The sequence below is a fragment of the Solea solea genome, chromosome 7 (genome assembly GCF_958295425.1).
Source record: "Solea solea chromosome 7, fSolSol10.1, whole genome shotgun sequence".
NCBI classification, from domain to species: Eukaryota; Metazoa; Chordata; class Actinopteri; order Pleuronectiformes; family Soleidae; genus Solea; species Solea solea.
In genome coordinates this window covers 9,342,066-9,365,958 of record NC_081140.1, presented here as the reverse complement: position 1 = coordinate 9,365,958, position 23,893 = coordinate 9,342,066, and the positions used below count along the sequence as shown (strand labels likewise).

Genomic DNA, 23,893 nt, shown 5'->3' with positions numbered 1-23,893 from the left:
CACAGTCTGCTCATTTGTCTTACCTACAGGCAAACATGTAAAATGCTTTGGTAAATACACCTGGCTGTTGGTGCTGGTAGATAATTTATGTAACACCTATTTCCATTTTTTACGTTGTAGTAGGTGTTGATGACTTTGGCCTCAATGAGTGTTCTCCTTACAACAGTTTGCTTCTTTGAGAAACTAATGGGGGTAAATTGGAAAAGCTATGCAAATATGTTTTTTATTGAAATAAAGGAAATTAAATTGAATTAAATACATATTAATTCAAGGTTTAATACATAGGGTATGTATTAAGCCCTCAAATAAAGGTTTCTATAATTAAAAATGGTTTGATTTTTTTTGTATTATTCTTTTATGATGACTTAAAAGTAAGATTAGTCACGCTCTTTTTTAAAGTACGCTTTATCTTTCATGCTTTTATTTTGAAGGCCGGACAGATGACGTCACGGGAACGCGCACATTCCTCAAACTCTTTCAACGCGACCGTCAATCACGTAGACTGTTTGCACACTGATAACAGCGCGGGTTGTCACTGTTTATGTCAGTTTGTTTTCCTGACAAAAGCCTTCAACTATTCAGTAACATCATGGCTTGTCCGGTTGTCATGGAAATCACGCTGTGTGTTGTTTTTGTAATGTTAGCCTCTGTTGACAGCTGTGGTGAGTTGAGTACACTGAGGGAACATTGAACACACACATATGAAAACACACACACACGTTTTTAGTGGGACTAAAGCTAATATTAATGTATTCAACACAACTCATTATGACACATAGCATGGCTGAAGTAAAGAGAATAGTTAAGTAGTGTGTGTTATCTCTTTAGGTCCTTTACTGTCATAAAGATTGACTTTGTCAGAACCAGTAGTCCTCAAAAGACCCAAACCTGGTTGTAATAAGGCACAAACTCATGTCTGAGGAACTGGTTTAGGCCCAAGTTGTGAATTATTGTTAGTTATTATTAGACATTGACTGGTAATGGCTAAGGTTGGATAACACTAAGGCAGTTCAAATGAATGGAAGTCAACCAGTGTCATAAAAATAATAGCTGCACACACCTGTGTGTGCGTGTGTGTGTGTGTGTGTGTAGGTGGGAGCCTGAGCTTTGCCTCCTACTATGGAGACCACATGGTGTTGCAGAAGTCTCCAGAGAGAGCTGTGCTGTGGGGATACGGCCCTGAGGGTGGACATGTGAGCGTCTCCTTGTCAGGACCAATAACACAGGAAACATCACCGGTCCCTGTGACAGAAGGTAAATACAGCCATTTGGTGTCAGATGGGAAAGTTATCCTGATGCCTGGAGGTTACTGAAGGCAGCAGAGGTCAAACCAATCCTGGCACGAGCATGTATGGCAAAGTCTGCAGGTTTGGATTGGAGGTTTTGTTGTGGCCTCACAATCATTGTCTATACCAGTAACATGATTATAGCGTTGTTGTTTTTTTATGTAGGCAATCTTTCTGCCTGAATTCTACCTCAGTGCATCATCCATCCATCCATTTACTACCGCTTTATCCTCCAAATGAGGGTCGCGGGGGGTGCTGTGCCAATCTCATGTCAAAGAAAAACATCAGAACAAATCTGAATGACATGGCCCAGTTTAAATTTAAAAAATTGGATGCAACCCAAATAAAACCCTAAATCACAAATTTGATCAACACACATGAATATAGGAGTATTTCCATACGTAGCCTTGTATTTCTTAAACAGCCAGAAAATAAATTTGGACAAACAAACAAAGGGTCCACGAGGTGGATCTATGTCAAACAAATGCTTCACTAATGTGTTCCTACTTTTTAATTCCAGTCATCATTCCAACATCTCTTCCACGTACAGGTATCTGGAGAGTCTCACTTGATCCTGTGGAGGCTGGCGGCCCCTACAGGGTGACAGTAGCCACTCAGAACAGCACGGCCACACTCACTGGCGTGCTGTTTGGAGATGTTTGGCTGTGTGGAGGGCAAAGCAACATGTACTTTAAAACATCTCAGGTAGGAGGAGCTACAGGAACAGCACCAGTGCACTGTAAATATGCAGTAGAAATACGTCTGTAAGATTGAATTGTCTGTTATTTTATCCCAAACATGGGAGGTTAGTATGAATCAATTATACTTTATTTCTAGTTTAGTGCAACACATCTGATATGTGATTCCTGCCTGATATGTATACATGTTTATTAGGGCTGCAACAAACACATATATGTACATATATATATATATATATATATATATATATATATATATATGCTAACTCTTCTATATGTTACACTCTGGACCTTTGAGAAGCTGAAATCAAAGCACTTGTTTTAATTTGATTCAAACCCTACTCCAACAATTCATTGATTTTTAAAATAGTTGATGATAAATTTAGCTGCAGCCATAATATTTACATATTTTATTGTCTAATATCATGTCTTTAATTCTTTATAATTCCCTGCCCAAAAGATTTTCAATGCATCAGAGGAGTTGGCCCTGGCAGCAAAATATCCTCATGTGAGAACTTTTATGGCAGCGTTGAACTACAGTGACACTGAGTTGACTGATCTGACTCAAGTGGAACTTCCATGGGCTGTGCCTACAGCAAGTAAGCTAAAGGATTGTATTATTAATTGATTATTACTAGTCTTGTATAAAGTATTAAGCATATAAGTATCTTACCAGAAAATGACTTTGGTAGAAGCTGAAGTCACTTTTTACAATATTACTTAAGTAAAAGCCTTAAAGTATATGACATTTACTGTACTTAAGTATCAAAATGTACTTACGTTTTAGAAAAAAAAAGTGAGGAGCTAGGATTGAGCCATGGTAGATCAGTGGTAGGGCGAGTTGTCGTTCAACTGGATGGTTGTGGGTTCAATTCCTAGCTCTGCTAGTCTATATGAGTCCTTGATCAAGATCGTTGAATGGGTGAATGTCAAAACTGGCAGCTCATCAAGACTAGAAAAGCTCTTCTGATTTTATTTGGTAGTAATGAGTAACAATAATAGTTAAAGTAAAAGTAAAAGATGCTAGAAATTTAAATAACAAAATAAAGTACAGATATATTCATTTTGTACTTAAGTACAGTAACAAAGTATTTGTACTTCTTTACATTACACCACTGATTATTAATTTATGCACATTCATTTAATTGTTAAAAGAGGTGCAACTAAAGGTTTTGGTGAGGTGTATTGAAGTGCAACATAGCCTTATTGTGTATTTCCAGGGAACCTGTCTGAGTTTTCTGCAGTGTGCTGGCTCTTTGGACGATACATGTATGACATTCTGAAGTATCCCATCGGACTGGTGGAGTCCTGTTGGGGAGGCACACCTGTGGAAGCATGGTCATCTTCCAGAGCACTGCAGCAGTGTGGACTGCAGCAAACTACAGACAGGTGAGAATATAAAGACAACATGATGCAGCAAACTTGCAGCCTCATATGGTAATTCTGTAACTTGTTTTATGCAATTAATGACCAAGAAAAGTGAGCTTGCACCATCGGTACTGTGGCTACTCTCTGCTCTTTACAACCTTTTAGTCCTAAAGACAGAAATTCTGTCTTGTGGAACGCTATGATCCACCCACTGCTCAACATGACTATCAAAGGAGCCATATGGTACCAAGGTAAAATTGGAATTACATTCATCACACATCCATTATAGCCAAATATACTTGCTGTTATGAGTTTTTTTTTCCCACTTTGACACAGGTGAGGAGAATGCAGATTATCATCAGGATAAGTATAATTGTTCCTTCCCTGCTATGATTGATGACTGGAGGATGGCATTTCACCAGGGCTCAGGGAAACAGACTGAACTTGATTTTCCCTTTGGGTTTGTTCAGGTATGATACTTAATACTTGATTTTGGTGCCCTCTAAATGTACCATCAAAAATACACATTGTTATATATCATAATATTGTAGTATAATTGTTGCGATACAGATCAAAAATTAGATCATATGCAGCTTTTGAAATTATTATTTGCATTATTAAAGTTCTGATCCACGTTTCCTCTTTATATGCAGCTGTCCACCAACAAAAAAAACTCCACAGATGATGGCTTTTCCAACATCCGCTGGCACCAGACAGCAGATGTGGGCTTTGTCCCAAACCCAAAGATGCCACGTACCTTCATGGCTGTGGCTGTGGATTTACCTGACGAAACATCACCGTATGGAACGTAAGGAGGACATCTTTAAAAAGCATTAAAATGTGCTTATACCTGCTGAATTTGTGATTTATACATAGGTCTTAGATGTGTTAGAATTGTAGGGAAAACTAAATGTATGTGGTGGGTTAGGGTTACAAAACATACTTTTGCAAGAATTTTAATTGGAGCAAATGACTCTGATATAACCACTACAATACTTTCTGTGGTGGTTTCCAGTTGCTCTACAGATATATTCTTTTCATCCACAAAAACATTTTTCATGGACCCAACTCTGAAAAGCTGCCAAGACACAGCAAGTCTTTTGGCATTAAACAAACGTCGACACCGAAAAGGAAATGTGGAGGCGTGCCCTGTTGTTAAATTGACCTATTCTGTTGACTTCCTGTTTTTCAATCTGGTCAGTGAGGATGAAATTATTTTCCTCCCCCAGAATTCATCCACGGGACAAACAGGATGTAGCATACAGACTGACACTGGGAGCACGGGCAGTGGCTTATAATGAAAAGGACGTGCACTTCCTCGGACCTTTCCCCAACCAAGTCAGGTCCCTGCCCATGCATGTCAATGTTACCTACGACCAGCCCGTCTCCGTCACACCGTCTAAGGATGCCTTTGAGGTAGGGCTGCAAGAAGTGGAATTAAAACATCTCACCCATATTTACTGGTTAACTACGTGGACATTACTGATTTAGCTGCACATTTAAATTTAAGTTGAATGCATATTATAATTTGTCAGACAAACCAAATTCTCAGTAAAAGAAAATGACCTGCATTTCATTTTCTTTCTTTTTTTTTTAAAGATCTGTTGTTCTGGGAATCAAGTATGCTCGCCTCAGTCCCTCTGGGTTCCAGCTCCCATCATGCAGTGGAGTTCAACCACTGTGCAGTTATCTACCCTTTATTGTCTGCCCACTGAAGTCGTCACTGCTCTTCGATATGCATGGAGAGACTGGCCGTGTGACTTTAAAGCTTGTCCAATCTACAGTGCCAGTGGGATTTTACCTGCACCTCCCTTTATTGTTAACCTTTACTCAGCCGAAGGAAACATTTAGAAAAGTTATTGAAGCTGTTGAGAAGCAGATGTGATACATTTCTGAACGGTATATCTATGGTGTTTAGATTGGTGTATATATAATTTGTTATGTTTATCTGTCAAACAAAATCTGTCTAAACAACCACTGCAGATAATTGCTGGACGCTATGAATGTTGGAAAAAGTGAAACATGTTCATGAGACGGTTTCAAATGAGCTCTTTTTGACTAATCTGCACAAATAAATGACAAAAAATCATCTCAGATAATGTGAATGTTTTACATTCAAACTCACAAAACCCAGCTTCTACTGGTTAAACAGAAAAATACAACGTAATGCAATAAATCCAAACATGCAGTCACCTTTTCTTTGCAAAACTTTAAACAGTAAAGCAACAACATGTCATGTAACAAAATAAGCACATGGGGAAGTCTGTCTGTCTGTCTGTCTGTATGTATTTAGTCATCCCCACTCATACATAGAGCAGAATGATTATTCAGCCAGATCCACTGTATTAAAATTGCTGGCACACATTCCTAGTTATGCTGTTTGAGCGACACTATTAGAATCAGGAGCTGTAATAGGAGGTAGAGGGCTTCATGGTCGTAGGGGTCAGGTGGTGCTGATGAGACGAACTAGGAGACTGTGGTGTCTGTCCTGAAGAAAAGCACACAGATAAGTTAAGGAAGAAGAGTCACAATGTGGTGGAGAGAGCAACATGTTAATTAATAAAATTAATAAAAAGAAGAGTTAGACCTAGTAGAACTAACTGAAACTGAATTGTGTGTTTATAAAATTAACTAAAACTAACTAAAATTGTAGCAAAAAGTTGATGTGATGTGAATGTTGATTATTCATTATTATTATTTATGTTGTAATGTTTATGTATGTCTTTATTCTTTTGGCTATATTTTTTACCTTTCACACTAACTGCATCCAACCTCAGCACTATGCACATTTTAGGTTACTTTCTTGTAAACTATTATATTTGATTCAGCGATGGTCGTTCATCTGTCAAACTTTTAAAATTACATCTTTTGTTGGGTTTTTATGACACAAACCTTTATGAATCTTGCACCTGGCAAATAGTCCATATTACAAACAACTCGAACGAACACTAAAACTAATTAAAACTGAACTAAAACTAAGCATTTACAAGAAATAAAACTAATAAAAACTTGCAAACCTGCTCTAAAATCTAATTAAAACAAACACATTTTAAAAACAAAAAGTCAAAACTAAATAAAAAAAATCCAATGAAAAACTAAAACGTTGATCCTGAGGATTCATTGAGTTTAGGGATATGGACAAATGCATTCTTCGAATGTGGTTTCTGTGATTAAATCACATTCAGGACTCATTAGGACCTGTACTTGGGATAATCTGGTTGTAATCGAGGGGTCATGAATTCATCAGCTTAAAGGGGCAACTGCAATTTGGTTGCTTGTACTGCTCGTGTAATAACCATGGTCATTTAAATGCTATAAATGTAATGCACACACTATAACCAAGATACATGTATATCAGCAACCTGTGATATGTTCTGTCTTGATGTTCTCATCAAAGCCTTGGTGTCTCTGGTAGGCATCAAAGTTGACAGAGGCATCGTCCTCCGATAGGCTGTGAGGAACCTGACTGTCGCCAGGGCGACACACCTCGAAACGAATCCATCTGTAACTAAATAAACAAGGTACAAACTGAATACAGGATAACCTGGTTCTAACAAACTATAGATGCATTATGCACATCTGTTGTCAGCATGTTTCCATGACCTAAAAATGTTAACTTCCCCATGGCCTGCTCATATTTTCCTGTTTTATTCTCATTAATAACCCATGCTTGGTAAGCAGAGTGCACATACTTGGTACATTTGCGTGCTCCAGGACAGCTCTGGATGAGATTCTGGATGGTGGGGTGAGAGAAGCCAAAGAAATCTGCTCCTGAGGGCACGATGGGCACCACACATTTGGAACTAGGGGGACAAGTTTACATTATACATAGTACATTATAAAGTCATGACAGTTAGCGTCCCCAGCCTTTCTAGGTGTTAATATTTGCTCACCGTTGTTAAAATGCAACAGTAGACGCCATTAACGACACCAGTACTTTTCTTTAGAGCCAGTGTTGAGCCATACTCAACCCTACTAAAAGTAGTCTTATACTAGCACTACGTAAATATGTATTTAATGTCTCAAAAACTAGTTCCAGGTCTTCTTCAAAAGCACATGTTGCACATTTTGTAAATTATGTTCCCATTTAGAGGAAAATGGAGGATAAAATGTGGCACATACGAGTGGACGCCAGTATGATTGAGAGCTGACTTTACAATAGTTGTCCGGTCACCATTGACAGAAATTGCCTGCAGCAAACCTCAACATGGCTACTGGCTACTGGCTACTGAGGAATTTTAAATGCAACCTGAGAGACGAAACAAGTATGCAGACTGTAGGTAATGTAAGACTTTCACAATATTATACTGAAATGTGTCTGAAGTGTATTGCATAGTAATAGCAGCTTAAGAAAAAAATACTGCTTTGCACAAGCTGGTCAAAACAAGTAAGATTAGAAAATGATTGTCCTGAAGCTCGAACCTGATGAACAGAAAGCGTGCAATTGCAACATGGTCTGACCACAAAGGCTTGTGGTGACTGTCTGTACCTGACAGATGCGATGGTCTTCAGTAGGTTGGAGTGGCACATCAGGGCGGAGGAGGCCACAATTGCATTCTGAGGATCTTCTTCAGGCACAATCTCAAACTGGTGGGGCAGTGTTTCAAAATGGTTAATGCAAGTGCCACTGCAATGCAGCAGTCAGGCTGTGTGTTCCTTTGAACTGAATAATACAATGTTGACATAAACAAGAATACATCTAGATTACTGAGGTATTAGCTACTTGATCCAATGAATCAATCCATCTCTCTTTACCTTTGGACCTGTTCCCCCATCTTTAATCTGGCAGGTGTAGAGGCACTGCTGGTCGGGGTTTTTCATGCCGGCAAAGACTCGCGTGCTGCAGAAGCCAACGGGGTAAATGGCACACTCGTCATGGAATGACATTCTGTCTGTGATAATCTGGAGAACAGCCATAAAGCATATCAAGTTTAAGTCATCGCAAGAACACTTAAGTAGAGATGTTTATCTTAAAATCAGCCACGGTGCTAGTAAAGCAATGACATGGCAGTCATCAACATATGACACTGACCTCTCCCAGACTGTAGACTGTTAAACCTCCTAGTGTAATGGGGAAGACAGGTCGACCTGATGAGTCCAGAGGGATGGGCTGCACGAGCTTCCGAGACCCATCAACTAGCTTTCTCTTTTTAGATATTTTCTTTGGCACTGGACAAATAAGATGCAAAAATTATCAGACCAACTGTCTTAAATGGAGAAATTCCAATTATCAATAAGCATCTGCAGTTAAGAGCACTCACAATCTTCCTTTCCGTTCTCCCTTCCCCGCTCTTTCCTTTCCTTCTTTGGTTTTTTAAGAGTACCTTCTTCCCCTGTTGACACCAGTGATGCCAAGTTATGTGTCGTCGACAGACCTGAAGCCCCTGCAGCACCTGAGGTTTGTGCCACAGGTGGCACAGGTGGATGATGAGAGCTTGAGCTGGGTGTGGGCAGTATCTCCGCCTCTGTCAAAGACTGGTACTGCAACAGTGATTTCAGCAAGAACCTGAAAACAATGATTAATGTTAAACACAAATTAATCATTCAGAAAATGTTCTGGAACAAATCTGGTTCAAAAATTGACATGACATGAAAGATTTTGTAAAAATAAAAATGGCCATATGTTATCACAGAGACAGATACATCATTCAGTACATGGGAATTACAAAGGGGAGGAAAATGCAGGATGATTGGCACACAACAGATGGTTGATGAACATTTGGGAATTATAGGCACAACTGAAACACATTCACTCACCTTCGCTCCTCCTTTGCCCTCAGAAACTTCTCTTCTAAGAGAGCAACTTCATCGCAGATTGCTGCATTCTCCTGAGGTTCAAATAGTAGTACAAGATTAAAGATAATGAAAGACCTGCATAGGTTAACCCTTCCTGGGAGTTACTCAAATTCAAAGGTTTTAACCAATACTGACTTATACATTGGTTCACTCACAAATATCATGGCACGAGCTGCTTTGCGCAGCCTGAGGTACTTGAGTCGGTACTTTTCATTCTGGTTTTTGCGTGAACCTCTCTTCGCCTTGGCCCTAAGCTCGGAGGAGCCAGCTGAAGATGGGGGGGCAGCTGTCGAGGTACCTGAGCCAGAACTGATAGCACTTTGCTGTGGAGAGTTGAGGAAAGACTGAGTGGTGAAGGCCTGCAGTGCCTGCTGCCGTTCCTCGTCAGTCTGTGAGAAGACAAAGGTGGAGAGGAAGACAGATCCTTTCATCAGTGCTACCTAGGCCATACCTGAGGCCTTCAGGAGGATGAGTGAAAACACAAATGAAAACATATAACAAAACAAAGCACTGCTAAATGACATAATAATGAAAACAAAATGTGCATGAGCCATTGAAAACTAAATAAAAACATTTTGAAATACACACAGAAAACACCCTATGAAATGTTATGAAATGATCAGCCCGCAAATACAATGTGTCTGCGGTAACACTTTACACTACAGTAACATGCTAATAGTACTGTAATAAAGGTGTAACAGGGAGGTAATATTGTGGTAGTGCAGTAGTGTAATTCTATTGAATTACGGCACCTGAATTCCATTGTTATTACCAAGCTTTTACTTGGTGATTACTATAGAAATATGATATTACCATAGTATTACTTCCTATTACAAACTCATTACCATATGTTACTGTATTGTGTTACTGTACATGCTCATGTTAAAGACGGTGAGATATAATTTTCAATAAATCAATACATTCTGTCTATATGGCACAAAGATTCCAGGCAGTAATATAAATCCAATTATATTTTTGGGCCAAGGGAACAGCTACAAATCAGAATTGGTCCTTGACAAACAGCCTGGAATAAAGGGTCAAATGCATGTTGAGGGGTTTGTGTGAAACTGGCATTAGTATCCCAATTAACTCACCAGCAGGGAAAAGACTCCATTTCTGTTCTCAATCCTCTTGAATCTCCTGCTGCCTTTTTGTGTCTGAAACATATGTGAGACTGAGGCCAAATGCAGGGAGCTAGAAAAGCCAAATCTGCCTCCATATTTAAACAAATTGTATTGTTATCAAATACAGCTGGTTTAGACTTGTGCTCGGGAGTATGGGACATCCTTTGGTTTGTTTATGAATGGAAAAACATGGATGAAGAAAAAAGGTGCAACAGAAATACAGATAAAACATGTGCTGTAGAAAAGTAACCAACACAAATGCAAAGTGGAGATGCAAGTTATTATGCTCAACAACAGGGGTTGCTGTCAGACTGAGTATGAAACAGCCTCCTTACCTCACGGTACATGACTGCTTCCAGACTTGATTTTGCACTGCAAAGAAGAAAGTGTAACATAAAGGTTTAAGTGTACAGTGGCCATGAACTGTTTCATCATTTATCTTAGCAAAAAAAGATAAATAGGAAATTGAGAGGATTAATGTACTTGGATTGAACAAGGCCTCTGTCAATGATTCTCTGTTTAATCTCCTTTATGTGCATTGGACGTCCTGCTTCCTCCAAGACAATCTACAGGAGAGGTAGGTTTCAGACAATGAACAGTTGACACTTGATTGTGGTTTTAGTGACACCGCAATGAATATGTGGAATAGACGGAAGAAACCTGTGCAGCATCCAGCCATGTTAGGTTGGGCTTTTCCGCAATTTCACTGGGTGCATCACTGCAAAGTGAAAAAGCTCAGTGTCATCCAGTGAAATAGTATTTGACTTTGAAAGTCACTGAAAGCATATCAGTCTTACAGCACACACTCTCCACATTTTAGCAAAGTAGAGCATATGTTTTAAGTTTAAGAAGATGCATGATACTAAATCATGGTATCAAAGCTGATTTGATATGCACACAAAACTACACCCATCAACTGCTGATTTTCATTAGGGCACAGCTTGCTTGTTACCACCATGTGCTTTAAAAGGCGATTATAGTTGAACAACCTCTCAAGAGTTTCTGTGGTTCCCGACAGACTTGCAATGCTGTCCAAAGCTGGAAACAGAGAGTAGTTCCCCTGTCCATCAGGCTCCATCTCAGACTCAAAGGTGTTGAGTGACTCCATGGGACACGGGGACAAACCGCTGCCCAGCGAGGGGAAGAAGAGACATCGATGAGACTATGTTTCAGACTGTTGCGAATAACAAGCAAGCATGGAGGTCCAAGCTTGTCTCCTGCTTGTCCTGTCTACAAACACCTTGCACAGTCAGCTACCATATACCACAGGAAACAATGACCATATCAACACCACCACTGAAGCATGTATACTATAGTCTAAAAAACTATAAATGATAACACACAAACACAGTAATTGAACTACGGCAAAACCAACAATGCCACTTCTTTCATTTCATACCCAAGAGTGTTTGCGTCAGCGTCGCAAGCGGAACCTTCTTCGCAGTGTGTGAAGATAAGAACAAACGTCAGCCAGCTAGCAAACAAAGCATATCGTAAATCCGGTGCTATTGTGCGGCTGAGCTGACTACACAAGAAATATTTAAGTAATATAATCAAACCGTGAGTATTGGTGGTTACAATTGTAACGTAGGTTAGCTTCAAAGTGTACAAATCCCCAGCGGACAATATTAAAAAGCGAACCTACACCGGATATCCGGATATCCGGATAGCCATGGTTGGAAATTGCCAAAATAAAGTCACAGCTTGAAAAGAATTAATGTAATTTTCGTTGTTACATTAACAAAACAGCGAAAATAAATGTCAGTGGGATTCTTAACTTTTAAAACGATGTAAGGTCATTGTTAATAATTTGTAGAGTTCAGAGGAAACACCAAATCATGACCTTTGTTATGATTGCCAGTGCATCTCATGTGCCCCAGGCAGTGTGGAAACTCGTATGTTTTAATTAAACTGTAAAATGAGTTAACGATGATTAACATCTCAATGTAATTATATTGTGTGACCAATGGAATATGTCTCTATAAACTTAACATTTTGGAGAATCATTGTTCTCTATTTTAGCAATTATTACAAAGATATGTAATGGAGCGTTTGTGGTTAGGAAATCTAGTCAGTGATGGTCAGAGATGGTCACAGATGTTGTCTGCTCAGAGCACAGGAGACAAGATTAGCCTTTGATAGGATTTCTTGTTAACTGAACTGTAGGTACATTTTCTCTTGTAATATGCTTAGGGTGTGCGTGTGGTCATGGAGGCACATTAAGTGAATAATCAAATACAAGACTCTCTTAAAAAAACCTCTTGACTCATGACTTATCACCACACCAACACAGTGTCTTCAAAACATCTCTTTATATCAGTACAACTCACAATTACCAAAGATTGGATATTTTTTCCTTCAACATTTCCCAGTCACAAATCTCCTCATATTCTTCACTATTGCAAAAATACATAAATGTTTGTTTGGTTGTTTCAACATGTGAGTCATCTTATAGAGCCTAATATGCCACACCGCATCAGTGGCAGCAGGACATAAATTATTTTTTGAGTGACTAAGAAACAAGGACAAACAACCCATTTGCTATGTAGTGAGAAATCAATACTTCTAAACTGGATTGCACTAGAATTACTATCTATTTTGTGGCTTTATTTCAAGGAGACACATATCTTGACCTTGATGATCTAAACAGTTACTTCCAATCAGTCATTGTAAGACCTAAAAATATCCATGAATATGGATTTCACCATGAAGTGTTACGAAGCAACTTATTTTCCTTAAGCGGGCTGGAAATAAACCACACAATTCACTGTGAACATTTGTCAGTTTAAAGGTGCTAAATTTTCAAAATCCAAAAACAACTAATGTGCAGAGAAAAAAATCTGAAGTATGGGGACACATTGTGTCTAGACATATATTTTGCTGTTGCATAATGCTGTGAAAATTACAGTAAAAATTGCAGCAGAAATGTATGGGATAAATATTTCAGAAATAAAACCAAAACTATTTAACAGGAAATGATATGTAATTTTTGGTGAACCTTACGTTAAAGCCCTTATATTTTCATTCTCTGCACCTCATTCCTTAGTTTGGATTTGTTCAGTGCCTAATCCCTGGATACTACTGCAACAGCAAACTATCAAATGCTTCATTTTTCCATATTCATGACACATTAGAGACTCATCTCACTTTCTGTATTTTTTTGTGGCTAAACAAACTCTACTTCTAAAATTGCCGCATCCAGGAAAAGGACAATGTTATTTTTAGGAAAGAAGAGTTCAGACATGATTGAGACATGATTTTTTTTTATTGTGTAAGGAAATCCTGCATTGTGATTGCCAGAAGGGACAGTAAAACTACAAAAAATGCTTTTGCATAACTCCATTTGCACATTTATTTATTTTAAATGAAAAAAAAAACCTCATCACTGAAATGAGGAACTATAATTTAGTACTTTCATAAACCATAAGTAAAATATTATTGTAACAATTGATCAAATTATCTACTGACCTTTGCCTTAGTCTGCCTTATTTGCTATATAGAACACGTCAATAGTCATGCAGAGAGACTGCAAAACATCTACATATATCCATTTTTGAGTACTGGCTCAGACATTAAAATTAAATGACTCGTTCATGATGTCCACGCTAACTGTAGATACACTTAGGGACTTGGCATCTCCACTCTAGTAACAGTTAAGCCAGCCGTAGTTGAGTAGAGTACGTATCAGTCTCTTTTGTGGCAGGTAGTACTCGGTCTGTCTGGCTCCATTTGAGAAATAGAGATATCCTGTGGGAGGGAAGACATGTTTTTATGATTATGCAGTTACACTTAGAGGCAAATTAACTGAAATGGTTAAAACAAATGGTTGAGACAGATTGTATCCTTAAGATGGATTTGGGCTGTGGAGTGTTTAAGCTAAACATTAAATGTGATTTGATTGGCTAGTGTCTCTGCTGAAATATTTTCATAACATGATTTGAGTGTCTAACACTCGAGCTGATGCTTACAACAACATTTCTCAACTTCTGCCACATGTAATGTGACCAAAGTGATGCAATGGATCCATACTACAGTTTAGAGCACTGCACTAAACCCTTTAAAGTGAATGAGAAGAGTGTCAGTTGACGCCGCCACCGCATTCGTGTGAAGCATTATGGAAATATAGAAATGACAAAATTTGATGGCAAAATTAGCAGTTGCCTTTTTAAACATTATTTCCCATGAGTGCAGCTTTCACTATATTGTGTTTGTGTGTCATTCGATTTTAAAGGTTATTCTGGGCTTGCAATAATTGAATGAAATGAATATCTCTCACCATAATTCTCAAAGGCAGCATCTACTCTGGAGCCAATTCCAGGAAGGTCCTGAGTGATATACCGTGGATATCCAGCATCCATTTGTTTTCTGCGGTCATCATAGCTACAAGAGAGAATTGTGAAGCACTTTCAGATGCTCAATAAAAACGTAGCTCTGTTATTTTTATTTTACACAATAAAAGCCAATGGGTGGGCACATGCCATGTTAAAATCAAAATCAAAAATGACCATGACCAGCACTCACCTCCAATATTGGTTTTTCACAAATATAAGTGTTTTCCCAGTTGTTGGCACATAAACAGCGGCATCAACCTTTGTAACTGAAGAGGGGAGGCCTAGGGTGGTGATAGACTTTGGATAGCCAGACATTTTTGTCTTTGCGTAAGCCCGTATGCCCCAGTATTGACGACCTGTAGAAAAACCGGTTGAGTTTATTATTATTATACAATGCAGATACAGCTTTAGAGTTGAATGAGTATAATCAATATACAACAAAATGAACAAAACTCTTTGAAATTTACCTTCAAACAGATACACCGCATCATTATATGGGACTTCAAATGCAGCATCGACAGCGTTGATCCCAGGCCATTTTGTACTCACTTTAACAAAATGTATTCCCGAATAACCCTTCCTCCAGTAATATCTAGTGAGAAGCATACATTGAAATATAAAAATGTTGCATTCATGTTCCAAATAAATGCACATTTATTTATCATAATCTGAGAAGATACCCGCTTTTAAAGAAGTACAGGTCTCCCCTAATGGAGGTAGCAGCATCAAACACCAGCCCACGGCTGCACTGCTCATCTCGGGGATTGGGCCGAGGGTCTGGTCTTTCTGTTGGCTCCTCTGGCTCTGGTTCAGGTTCTGGACGACGAGTTGGTGTTGGTCGTACTGTGGGGACTGGAGTTCGACTTCCTGAGGAGGAGGAGGAGTAGAAAAATCAAAATGAGAAACAAACTCTATGATCCTCAAGCATTATATTTTATCAGCCATTGATTTATCAGCCAGCCTATCAAACATAAAACCTTGGCTCGAGGTTCATTTCTATGCTGTTTGTTATTCACTGGCCAGTTGTTCGGTGATTCTAGTAAAGTAATATTTGTAGTTCAAAACTATTATGCCTTTTTTTTTCTTACCATAGAGGGCTTGAACCCCACGTCTGTCATCATCAGGAAGTCTGTACCCATTGGTGTTGACGTACTGATAGGTGGGAAACATTAGGGCACGCCTGTCCCTGGAGTGATCCAGGCCCAGAGCGTGGCCAAACTCGTGGGCTGCCACCAACAGCAGATTCACACCTGAACACAATGCATATTTGAATCATTTATAGCATTTGACGTCCAATGTTACGGTTTAGCAGCTACAGAGAACTGCACAGATTATACAGATCATACATTTCTTATTGAGTAGAAAGTGGAGTTTCACTCTTATTAAAACACTAAGGACTATGTGGAGGTTTATTTACTTTTTACCTCTCTGGTTAAGAGTCCAGTTTTCATCATCGTCAAAGTGTGTGTCTCCACCCTGGCCTTGTCCAGGAGAGTTAGCATGAGCCAAGACTCCACCTGCCCCATCAAAAGGGTAAAAGTCCCCATGATCTGCAACAGCAGAAAGAAGAGAAAGAAAAGAAAGAACAGAGATTGTTTTAACCATGCAGTCAAATCTGAGGATATAACTGAAGCAAAAAAAAAACAACACACATTTCATAAAGACTCACATCCACCCTTGAAGAGGATCATGATGTCCGCGAAGCCACTGTAGATCTGTTTGAAGTCCAGTGGAATGACATCGCTGTAAAGTTGGAAGGCTTTGGTGATGGTTGCATCCACCTGACTCTGGCTCAGATCTGGAGTGTACTTGGTGATTCTGTTCAAAGCATTAATCACCCAAGTTATTACAATGATTGTGTCATAGGCACATTTATACACCACATTGTTAACCACAGGAAATACCTGTATGTGATTAGCCTTTTCTGCCACTTGGGTTTTCCGTGGAAGTGTCCATATTGGCTGATGTCTGACACGCCGCACCTCGGTGCTTTCATCACCTCCACGGTCTCTTTATTCAAGACGCCAGTCACCTGGTGATCAAAAGATAATAAAACAGCACAGACTTTAAGGGTTTAACATTAACAGGGCTATAAACAAATTATTGAATAACTAGATCAGTAATTGACCTTTTAAATGAACCAACATCTATTTTGATCATTGAGTAGTTGGTTTGAATGTGTTTAAATAAAATCAAGTTCGCCTTTGCATACCAGAAAGGATGTTTTCGTCAACAATTGTGTGGAGTTGTCTGTCAGCTAATGAGCTTCTCACCAACATCAATTAAGCTTCATATTGCCAAATACAGGCTGTGGCCACTTTGCCCAGTTGGCTGCTATAGAAACATGACGGCATTGAAGCACAGCCCCTATTCTAAGGCTACTCAAATGACATGATTTTTTATTTTGAAGTGATTAAACACTGATAGAAACATACTCACGAGAAGCCCATTCCATTTCTGCTAATAAAATCATCCATAACACACTGGACAGCTTAAACCCTTTGGTTTGTTGTCAGATAAGAGATATTTGAGGATGTGGTCATTTTGAGATTTGGAAGCGCTCATCAACATTTTTCATACATTTCTAACATTTTATGGTCCGTGTGAAAAAATCTATTATTTGAGAAAGTAATCGACAGATAAGTCACTAATGAAAATAATCAATAGTTGCAGCAGTAATTGGTGCATTTTACCATCTATCACCTGATTCCTGTTATCAGTTATCAGTCATTGTTCATCCTATATTTAGTTTGAAGAGAGGAAAGACTTGCATATTTTATCTTTTTAAACCGAAAGTACACCCAACTGCTTATAAATGACATTATATGTATTTGTTTATGTCTTCATACCTGCTTACTCGCCTGAAATGAGTTGTGTTGAGAATGAAAATATTTCAGTTACTGTATTCACCTCCAAGCCAAAGAAAGCCTGCATGGTTTCAAGGTCCTGTATGAAGGTGTCATTGACGAGGCTTCTCAGAGTGGAGTTTCTCGTCCCAATATCACCATAGAACCGAGAAAGATATCCCTGATGGAGAGGACACGTCATTTCAGCAAGAGGTGATACTCATATAGGCTGCTACTACACAGTGAATGTGCAGAGCATACAGCACATTACCTGTGCCACGTCTTCATCCTCGGGTGAAACCGTTGGAGCGACAGTCGGAGCCGCCTGACTAAGTGTAAAACAAAGCAGCAACACTATCCAAAAATCAGTGAGAGACATCTTTCCTTCTCTCGTCCACTCTTCTCTTGTAAGAGCAGCCTCAGCAGTCTGAGGTGTGTGCGTTGTTCTAATAAAAGCTAAGTAGAGCTTTCCAGTCAATAGCAAGATAAGCATATGCCAATAGGAGGGGAGTGACGACTGGCCCCTCTGATAACACAGTGAGACGAGATGATGTGATTGGTTAAATCAGTAAGATTGGGTTTTGGTCTCTGTCACTTTATATTGCTATACGTCCTGGCTTTTATCCAAACTCTAGGGTACCAACCATGGCATTTGTCATAATTATATCACAATATCTGTCTTGCAATTCTGATTCTTTGCATTTCTACTGGTGTTGCAAGGTGTTATTATGTGTAATTAGGATTTTCTTTTTCTTTTTTATGTGTGCCTGAAACCAAAAGTGAATGATACATTGCTAGAAGTCATATTTCTTAAATCAGTGCTATTTCTTTTGTCAGGCAGCCTTGTCTAACATGAAGGGGACAGTGGTAAATAACATGTGCAACAGAATATTTTTCTTTTAAGGTTACTTATGCATTTTGCTGCCCCTGCTAATCTTTAAATAAGTTTAATCAGTCCAAGTAGAATATGTGTAATATTCTATAAGTGTGTTTTAGCTTTGCTTACTCAAACTTACTAAAAAACAATGTTGGTTGAATAGATCATCTCAATACAGAACACAGCAAAAACCAAACTGAAACATTTTCAAAACCCTGGAATGCAGATAACACTGATAAACAGAGTTTCCAATACTTTTTGAGATAAACATGGCAACTGTTCCTTTTAGACATTTCTGTTCATCAAGCTATAGTAGAAACGTTACATTTCTACTACATTTTCAAAACAGTTTTGTTCATTTTTGCAATCAAGATACTAAACACACAGTAGTAAACAGTCTCCGTTTACATTGTTCTTGTGTGCTTTTGATAATCCTTGATATACACTGACCACAGTTCACTTTGGTAGGTAAACATGAGCACTCTGTACACACTCACACAATCTTACATGACACACTGATGAGGGATGACTGAAACTCCCTCTCTTTGACATTCGGGGATGCCTGTGCTGTTGTTTTGCACAACTCTCAAGAGCATACTTTTTTCTTCTTTTTTTTGGTTTTAAATCTTCATGAAATTGTAACGGGAAAATGTACACAATGCCTTTTACTCTGCCTCGTGTTCCTGACACATGTAGTTGTCGGCATTTGAAGAACCTGTACTGGGCATCTTAACCACAACACATAATAATAAAGCTGCCATAAGTATTTTCTCTGCAAACACTGAAATGCTGCTTACATGATTAATGTTACATGTTAATTCAGTAATTTTGGTGAATGATTGAACGTGAATGATTTTCACTTTAAACTTTTAGTTTGAGATATTTCAAGTATAAAAAAGTACATTTTATTTGAGTTTAGGACACATCCTGTTTACACACGCTCAGATTTACAAGTAGCTACCACTTCAGGACTGAATAAAGTAAGTAAATAAAGTCCACAATACTGTAATAATGATAAAAAGATACTCTTGGCACTGTGTTTTCAGTCTTTACACACATGATGTGCAATATCATGCCCCAGGGGCTGTCAGACATGTGAATTACACACACGTGTGGACTTGTTGCACAAGTCTAAACTGTAATATTGCAGAAATAATTATTATTTTCTTGTTTTTCTTTTCTCTTCTCAGTTCATCTCAGGCTGCGTTCTCCACTGGGCAGCACTGCAACAACGGAATCAACATCCCAACCAAGAATTTGCAGGAATGATCTTCACCACTCGATTCTTCCTGAAGTCAAACTGGTAGGACTTTATTCCACTGAGAAAGAAGATGCTCCCTGTCAACAGAGGATCGGAATGGTTTCAATGTATCTTCATTTATGTCACATGCTTAGTGTGTGTCCTGTTGATGACAAAAGGAACAAAATAATCAAGCTGTAAACAAAACATGTGGGCCTCAGTAAAACATTGTTTTAAAACGAAGTAAAAGTGGCATTTCTCCATATGGAAGCATGTGCAGTGCGGTACACCACGTCCATGTACCACCTAAACATGGTAAAAACAAGAAATTACAGCTTCTATTTCAGTTGTTTTCTGTTTGTGTGCTGCTACTCAGGTCCCCATTACATAGCATTCACAACCACAATCTATGTTTACCATTTAACTTAAAGGCAGCGTTGACTCTTGTGGGGATTCCAGGCCAGTCTGTGCGGATCAATCTGGGGAATCCTGGGTCCATCCGTCGCTTGTGCTCATCGTACCTGAGGATGGATCGTTCAAACCAGTCGTGATGTCGCTTTTACTTACGATATTACCTTATTGGACTGCTCGGATACAGTGTTGTGTTACATCCTTAAGCATCAAATATAGTTTTACTGATTTACTCCATGAGGTAATGATTTGTTTTACAATTGATTTGCTCTCTTACCAGGTTCCAAAGGCTTACACTGAACTAAACTGAACCTTTGCCCCGCTCATGCAATAATTTACAGAACACCAAATCTGCAGCTGTTTTAATTGAATTGGTCCTTTTCCCTGTATTTCTGACTGAATATGTGTTGTGAATTATTGAAGTGAACAGAAACTGGTCTCCCTCATAAAAGAGACTTCCATTTCCAAGTGATTTTCTGGTTAAATAAAGATTAAATATGTTTTAACAAACTAGTTATTACATCATTTTGATATGTCTATAATGTCAAATCACTTACCTCCTGTTTCAAACTGAAACTTATACGACTGATATGTTTGTTTTGGTGTTTTTTTGGTTCCCTTTCACATTTTGTGACATTTTATGGGGAAAATTATTCACAGAATAATCAAGAAAATCACAAGTAGATTGATTAATAAAGAAAATAATTAACGGCTGCAACACTAGATTCATTTGACCCGTACAGCATTGAAACCGAATATGATGCAACAGCTCAATAATTTCTTTAATCACTTCATGGGTACGTTTACTGCGTTTTTTTCAAATGTCAACATGTTTATTTGTATTGCAAAGCATGTTGGCCTTTAAAAGGTTACCTGTAATAAAACTGTCCAGTGAAGAAAACCGTTTTCCCCTGCTCGCCCATGTGCACGGCAGCGTCAACTCGCCTGACGCTGGCGGGGAAACCGTACTCATAGATGGAGCCAGCACGACTTTTTGTCTTAAGCTGCTGAACCACCCAGTACTTATGACCTAGAAAAACACAACCGTGTCACTGCATTCTGGGATACTATGAAAAACAGCAACATACCACAAGCAATGCCGAACTCGGTTCGCCTCTTGCATGAACTGCAACACTTAAGTTGCACAAGGCTGTAATTTGTGTGCAACATTGTGCTCTCCTGTAAATCCTGCCTTGTCATGCTGACGAAGCCTAAGTGATGCTTTGCAGACTGCCCATACCAGTGAAGACGTACGCCACGCCTTTGGTAGGGATGTCATAAGCGGCATCAACGTGAGAACCAATGCTGGGTAAATACGTGCTGCTGTGGCCCTCTCTCAGCTGATTCCAGTAGGTCGTCCATGTTGTTCTCATCCACATGTACCTCGATGAATTGAAACGACAAGTGGGTTCAGTCACAGAGCAATCACATGAGTGGGTCAGCAATCCCGATCATTAAACCAGATCATACCTGTCTTTAAAGAAAACAACATCATTTCCAATCATAGTTGCTGCATCAAAAGAGAAGTTGGGGTCACACTTTCTGGGAATGTGTTGGCTTTTCACGTCTTTGGTGGGTTTACCTGAGAAATAATGGTATGAACGACACTCATACTCTCTGGGTCAGTTTTAGAGCAGGAAATAACTTAACATTTGAAATGTCTTCCTCACCATACAGTGTTTGGATCCCGTGCACATCATCCATGGATAGAGCGTACTGCGTACTGCTGTGATACCTGTAGTTGGGGTACATGACAGCAGAGGGGTCCATGGAGTGAGTCAAACCCAGGGAGTGACCGAGTTCGTGAGCTGCCACAGCAAACAGGCTGTAACCTGAAACACAACAACAAACATCCTGTCAGTGCATTTAAAAGAGGAAATGAGCAAAGATTTGCACTAACCACTGTTGCCACACTTCTGCCTGTGGGATTGAAAGCTTCACCTGTGCCTCTGGCCACACCCTCATCAGGGATATCATACCAGGTGCTTTCTATGTCAAAGGCACGTGCTACACCTGCTGTGAAATCATTGTGTGTAGATTGTGGCAAGAAGTGTCAACACAGGGCCATGCAACATCTTTCCACCAACTATTTTACACCAGAAAAAAAGGATTAAGCTGTTTCGACAATCTGCAATAGATTTTCTCAATACAGCTATTTAGTTTAGCAGCATTGTGTTGAAATTGACCCACAGTAAAATATTATGATTGATTCAAGACACTTTTTATAGTAAGGTCAAGACCTTACAATAAGTGTATAGAAATCTACACTGCACTATCGAGGGCACTGTGTGATTCTGAATGGCATTTTATATAATATTTATATGTCTATTTAGAGTATTTAACATATTACTGTGTGTATTTTACAGTGTGTTTTTGTGTTCACAACCTGAAACAACCTGAAACAACAATCTGGCACATTCACACGTGAATCTTCATCAATGTGTACAGTCCCTATTTGCAAAAGAGATAAAACTAACCCTAAGCATGAAAAGAAGCTCACACGTTGCGGTGACGTCCATGGCTTAGGGTCACCTTTTGTTACTTTCGTACTGCATTTTCTGTGGAAATGCTCACACACAGGGTTTGACTGACAAACCTTGCCTGCCTGTCGTCCACGTTTCATCTTCATCAAAGTGCACGTCCCCTCCTATGCCCTCTCCAGGCTGAAAGGCGTGAGCCAGCACACCCCCGGACCCATCAAAGGGAAAGAAATCCCCATGAGCTGCAAAAGACAGAGGGACTGAGTCAGGGTTTATAGGAAAATCATCATCAAAAATACTGTATCATCGATCTCTCTACATTTTTGTGTATTTTAAACAGTGCCATAGTCCCTCAGATGTGGTTTACACATTTACTTCTGCGGGCGAAGGAAAAGACTATATCGGATTTTCCATGGTGGACTCTGATGAACCTCAGTGGTGCTGCATCACTCCACATCTTCAGAGCAGCACGAAGGGACTTTTCTACCTCCTCTTGTCTCATGTCTGGTGTGTATTTGGCGATCCTACCATTAAAAAAACAAGGTCAACAGTATGTGGAAACAATCCAACTAAATATTATCTGCTGGCAAAAAAATTTATAAAATAAATTCAACAGTATTATGTTCCTAGAACATATAAAACATCTTACATGTATGTGATGGTATTGTTCCTCCATTTAGGCTTTTCAGGGTAAAAGGTGAAGTTTTCTACATCTGGGACACCACACCTCGGCTTCCTCATCACATCCAGGGTGTGAGGGTCCAGGTGGCCCGTTTCTCTCAGACCAAAGAAGCTTTGCATTTGTCTGATCTTCTCCTCTGTGGTCGAAGTGGACCTGATGAGTCTCTGTCTGCTTCTTGGGATCAGGTTATAAAACCTCTTCAGGTAGCCCTGTTATTAAAGGAAGGTGTTTTCTTTTTTTGTCCAAGTAAAAATCTGAATTCCTTCTATTAAAATTAGGTGAATCTTCTGTAATTCCATATTTCGTGACTTATAAAGAAACATTTTTGAATGAATTTCCCATGATGACTGATTCAGTTCTGCAGACAAAATACACTTCAAGCCTTCAATTTAAAACCACGTCATTACAAATATGTTCATAATAACATGATAACCAATTCTAATAGTTTTGAATTGATTTTTTGATTTGAATATTACAGTCTTTCATCCATTTCTTTACAAACTATAAGACAGCCGTCTATGCACAAACCTCAGCCAGCTCCACGTCCTCAGGCCTCGGCTGCTGATCCCGATCAATGGCTACAGTCCATGAGATTTCCACAAACACCAGAGAAGCTAAAACAGGTTTCCACAACTGGAGCAACATCATGTTTCAAGTGTACATTTCAGCCGGCTCCATATGTTTTATATGGGAGCATTCTGGGGGGTGGGGGGGGGGGGGGGGGAGTTGTTGACGGGCAATTGTATATCCCTAA

General features: G+C 39.2%; 2 protein-coding genes across 4 annotated transcripts; one reads left to right on the top strand and one right to left on the bottom strand.

Annotated features, from left to right (window-relative positions):
• The first annotated feature begins 488 nt into the window (after positions 1-488).
• Positions 489-5,441, top strand: siae (sialic acid acetylesterase). The gene is made up of 10 exons (XM_058633971.1): positions 489-662; positions 1,093-1,254; positions 1,837-1,991; positions 2,445-2,583; positions 3,205-3,373; positions 3,518-3,603; positions 3,689-3,822; positions 4,006-4,160; positions 4,582-4,768; positions 4,952-5,441. The coding sequence occupies exons 1-10, from the start codon at positions 542-544 to the stop codon at positions 5,201-5,203; spliced, it is 1,560 nt and encodes a 519-aa protein (XP_058489954.1). The 5' UTR covers positions 489-541; the 3' UTR covers positions 5,204-5,441.
• A 2-nt stretch (positions 5,442-5,443) lies between these two features.
• Positions 5,444-23,779, bottom strand: tbrg1 (transforming growth factor beta regulator 1). Of its 3 annotated transcripts, XM_058633970.1 has the most exons (32): positions 23,668-23,779; positions 23,107-23,348; positions 22,833-22,981; positions 22,574-22,699; positions 21,648-21,809; positions 21,448-21,559; positions 21,218-21,360; positions 20,851-21,007; positions 19,971-20,087; positions 17,721-17,778; positions 17,514-17,630; positions 16,508-16,635; positions 16,273-16,421; positions 16,028-16,153; positions 15,692-15,853; positions 15,284-15,470; positions 15,071-15,195; positions 14,794-14,959; positions 14,524-14,652; positions 11,262-11,396; positions 10,933-10,990; positions 10,756-10,838; positions 10,608-10,644; positions 9,304-9,537; positions 9,110-9,180; positions 8,614-8,858; positions 8,385-8,521; positions 8,108-8,254; positions 7,842-7,939; positions 7,045-7,155; positions 6,715-6,860; positions 5,444-5,840 (listed from the first exon to the last, which is right to left on the bottom strand). In XM_058633970.1, the coding sequence occupies exons 2-32, from the start codon at positions 23,256-23,258 to the stop codon at positions 5,752-5,754; spliced, it is 4,056 nt and encodes a 1,351-aa protein (XP_058489953.1). In that variant the 5' UTR covers positions 23,259-23,348; positions 23,668-23,779; the 3' UTR covers positions 5,444-5,751. The 3 variants fall into 3 exon arrangements, with proteins under 3 accessions (XP_058489953.1, XP_058489951.1, XP_058489952.1); XM_058633968.1 differs by lacking the exons at positions 14,524-14,652; positions 14,794-14,959; positions 15,071-15,195; ... (14 more) ...; positions 23,107-23,348; positions 23,668-23,779 and adding exons at positions 10,243-10,305; positions 11,672-11,915 and having other exon boundaries at positions 11,262-11,399; XM_058633969.1 differs by lacking the exons at positions 14,524-14,652; positions 14,794-14,959; positions 15,071-15,195; ... (14 more) ...; positions 23,107-23,348; positions 23,668-23,779 and adding an exon at positions 11,672-11,915 and having other exon boundaries at positions 11,262-11,399.
• Positions 23,780-23,893: the final 114 nt, after the last annotated feature.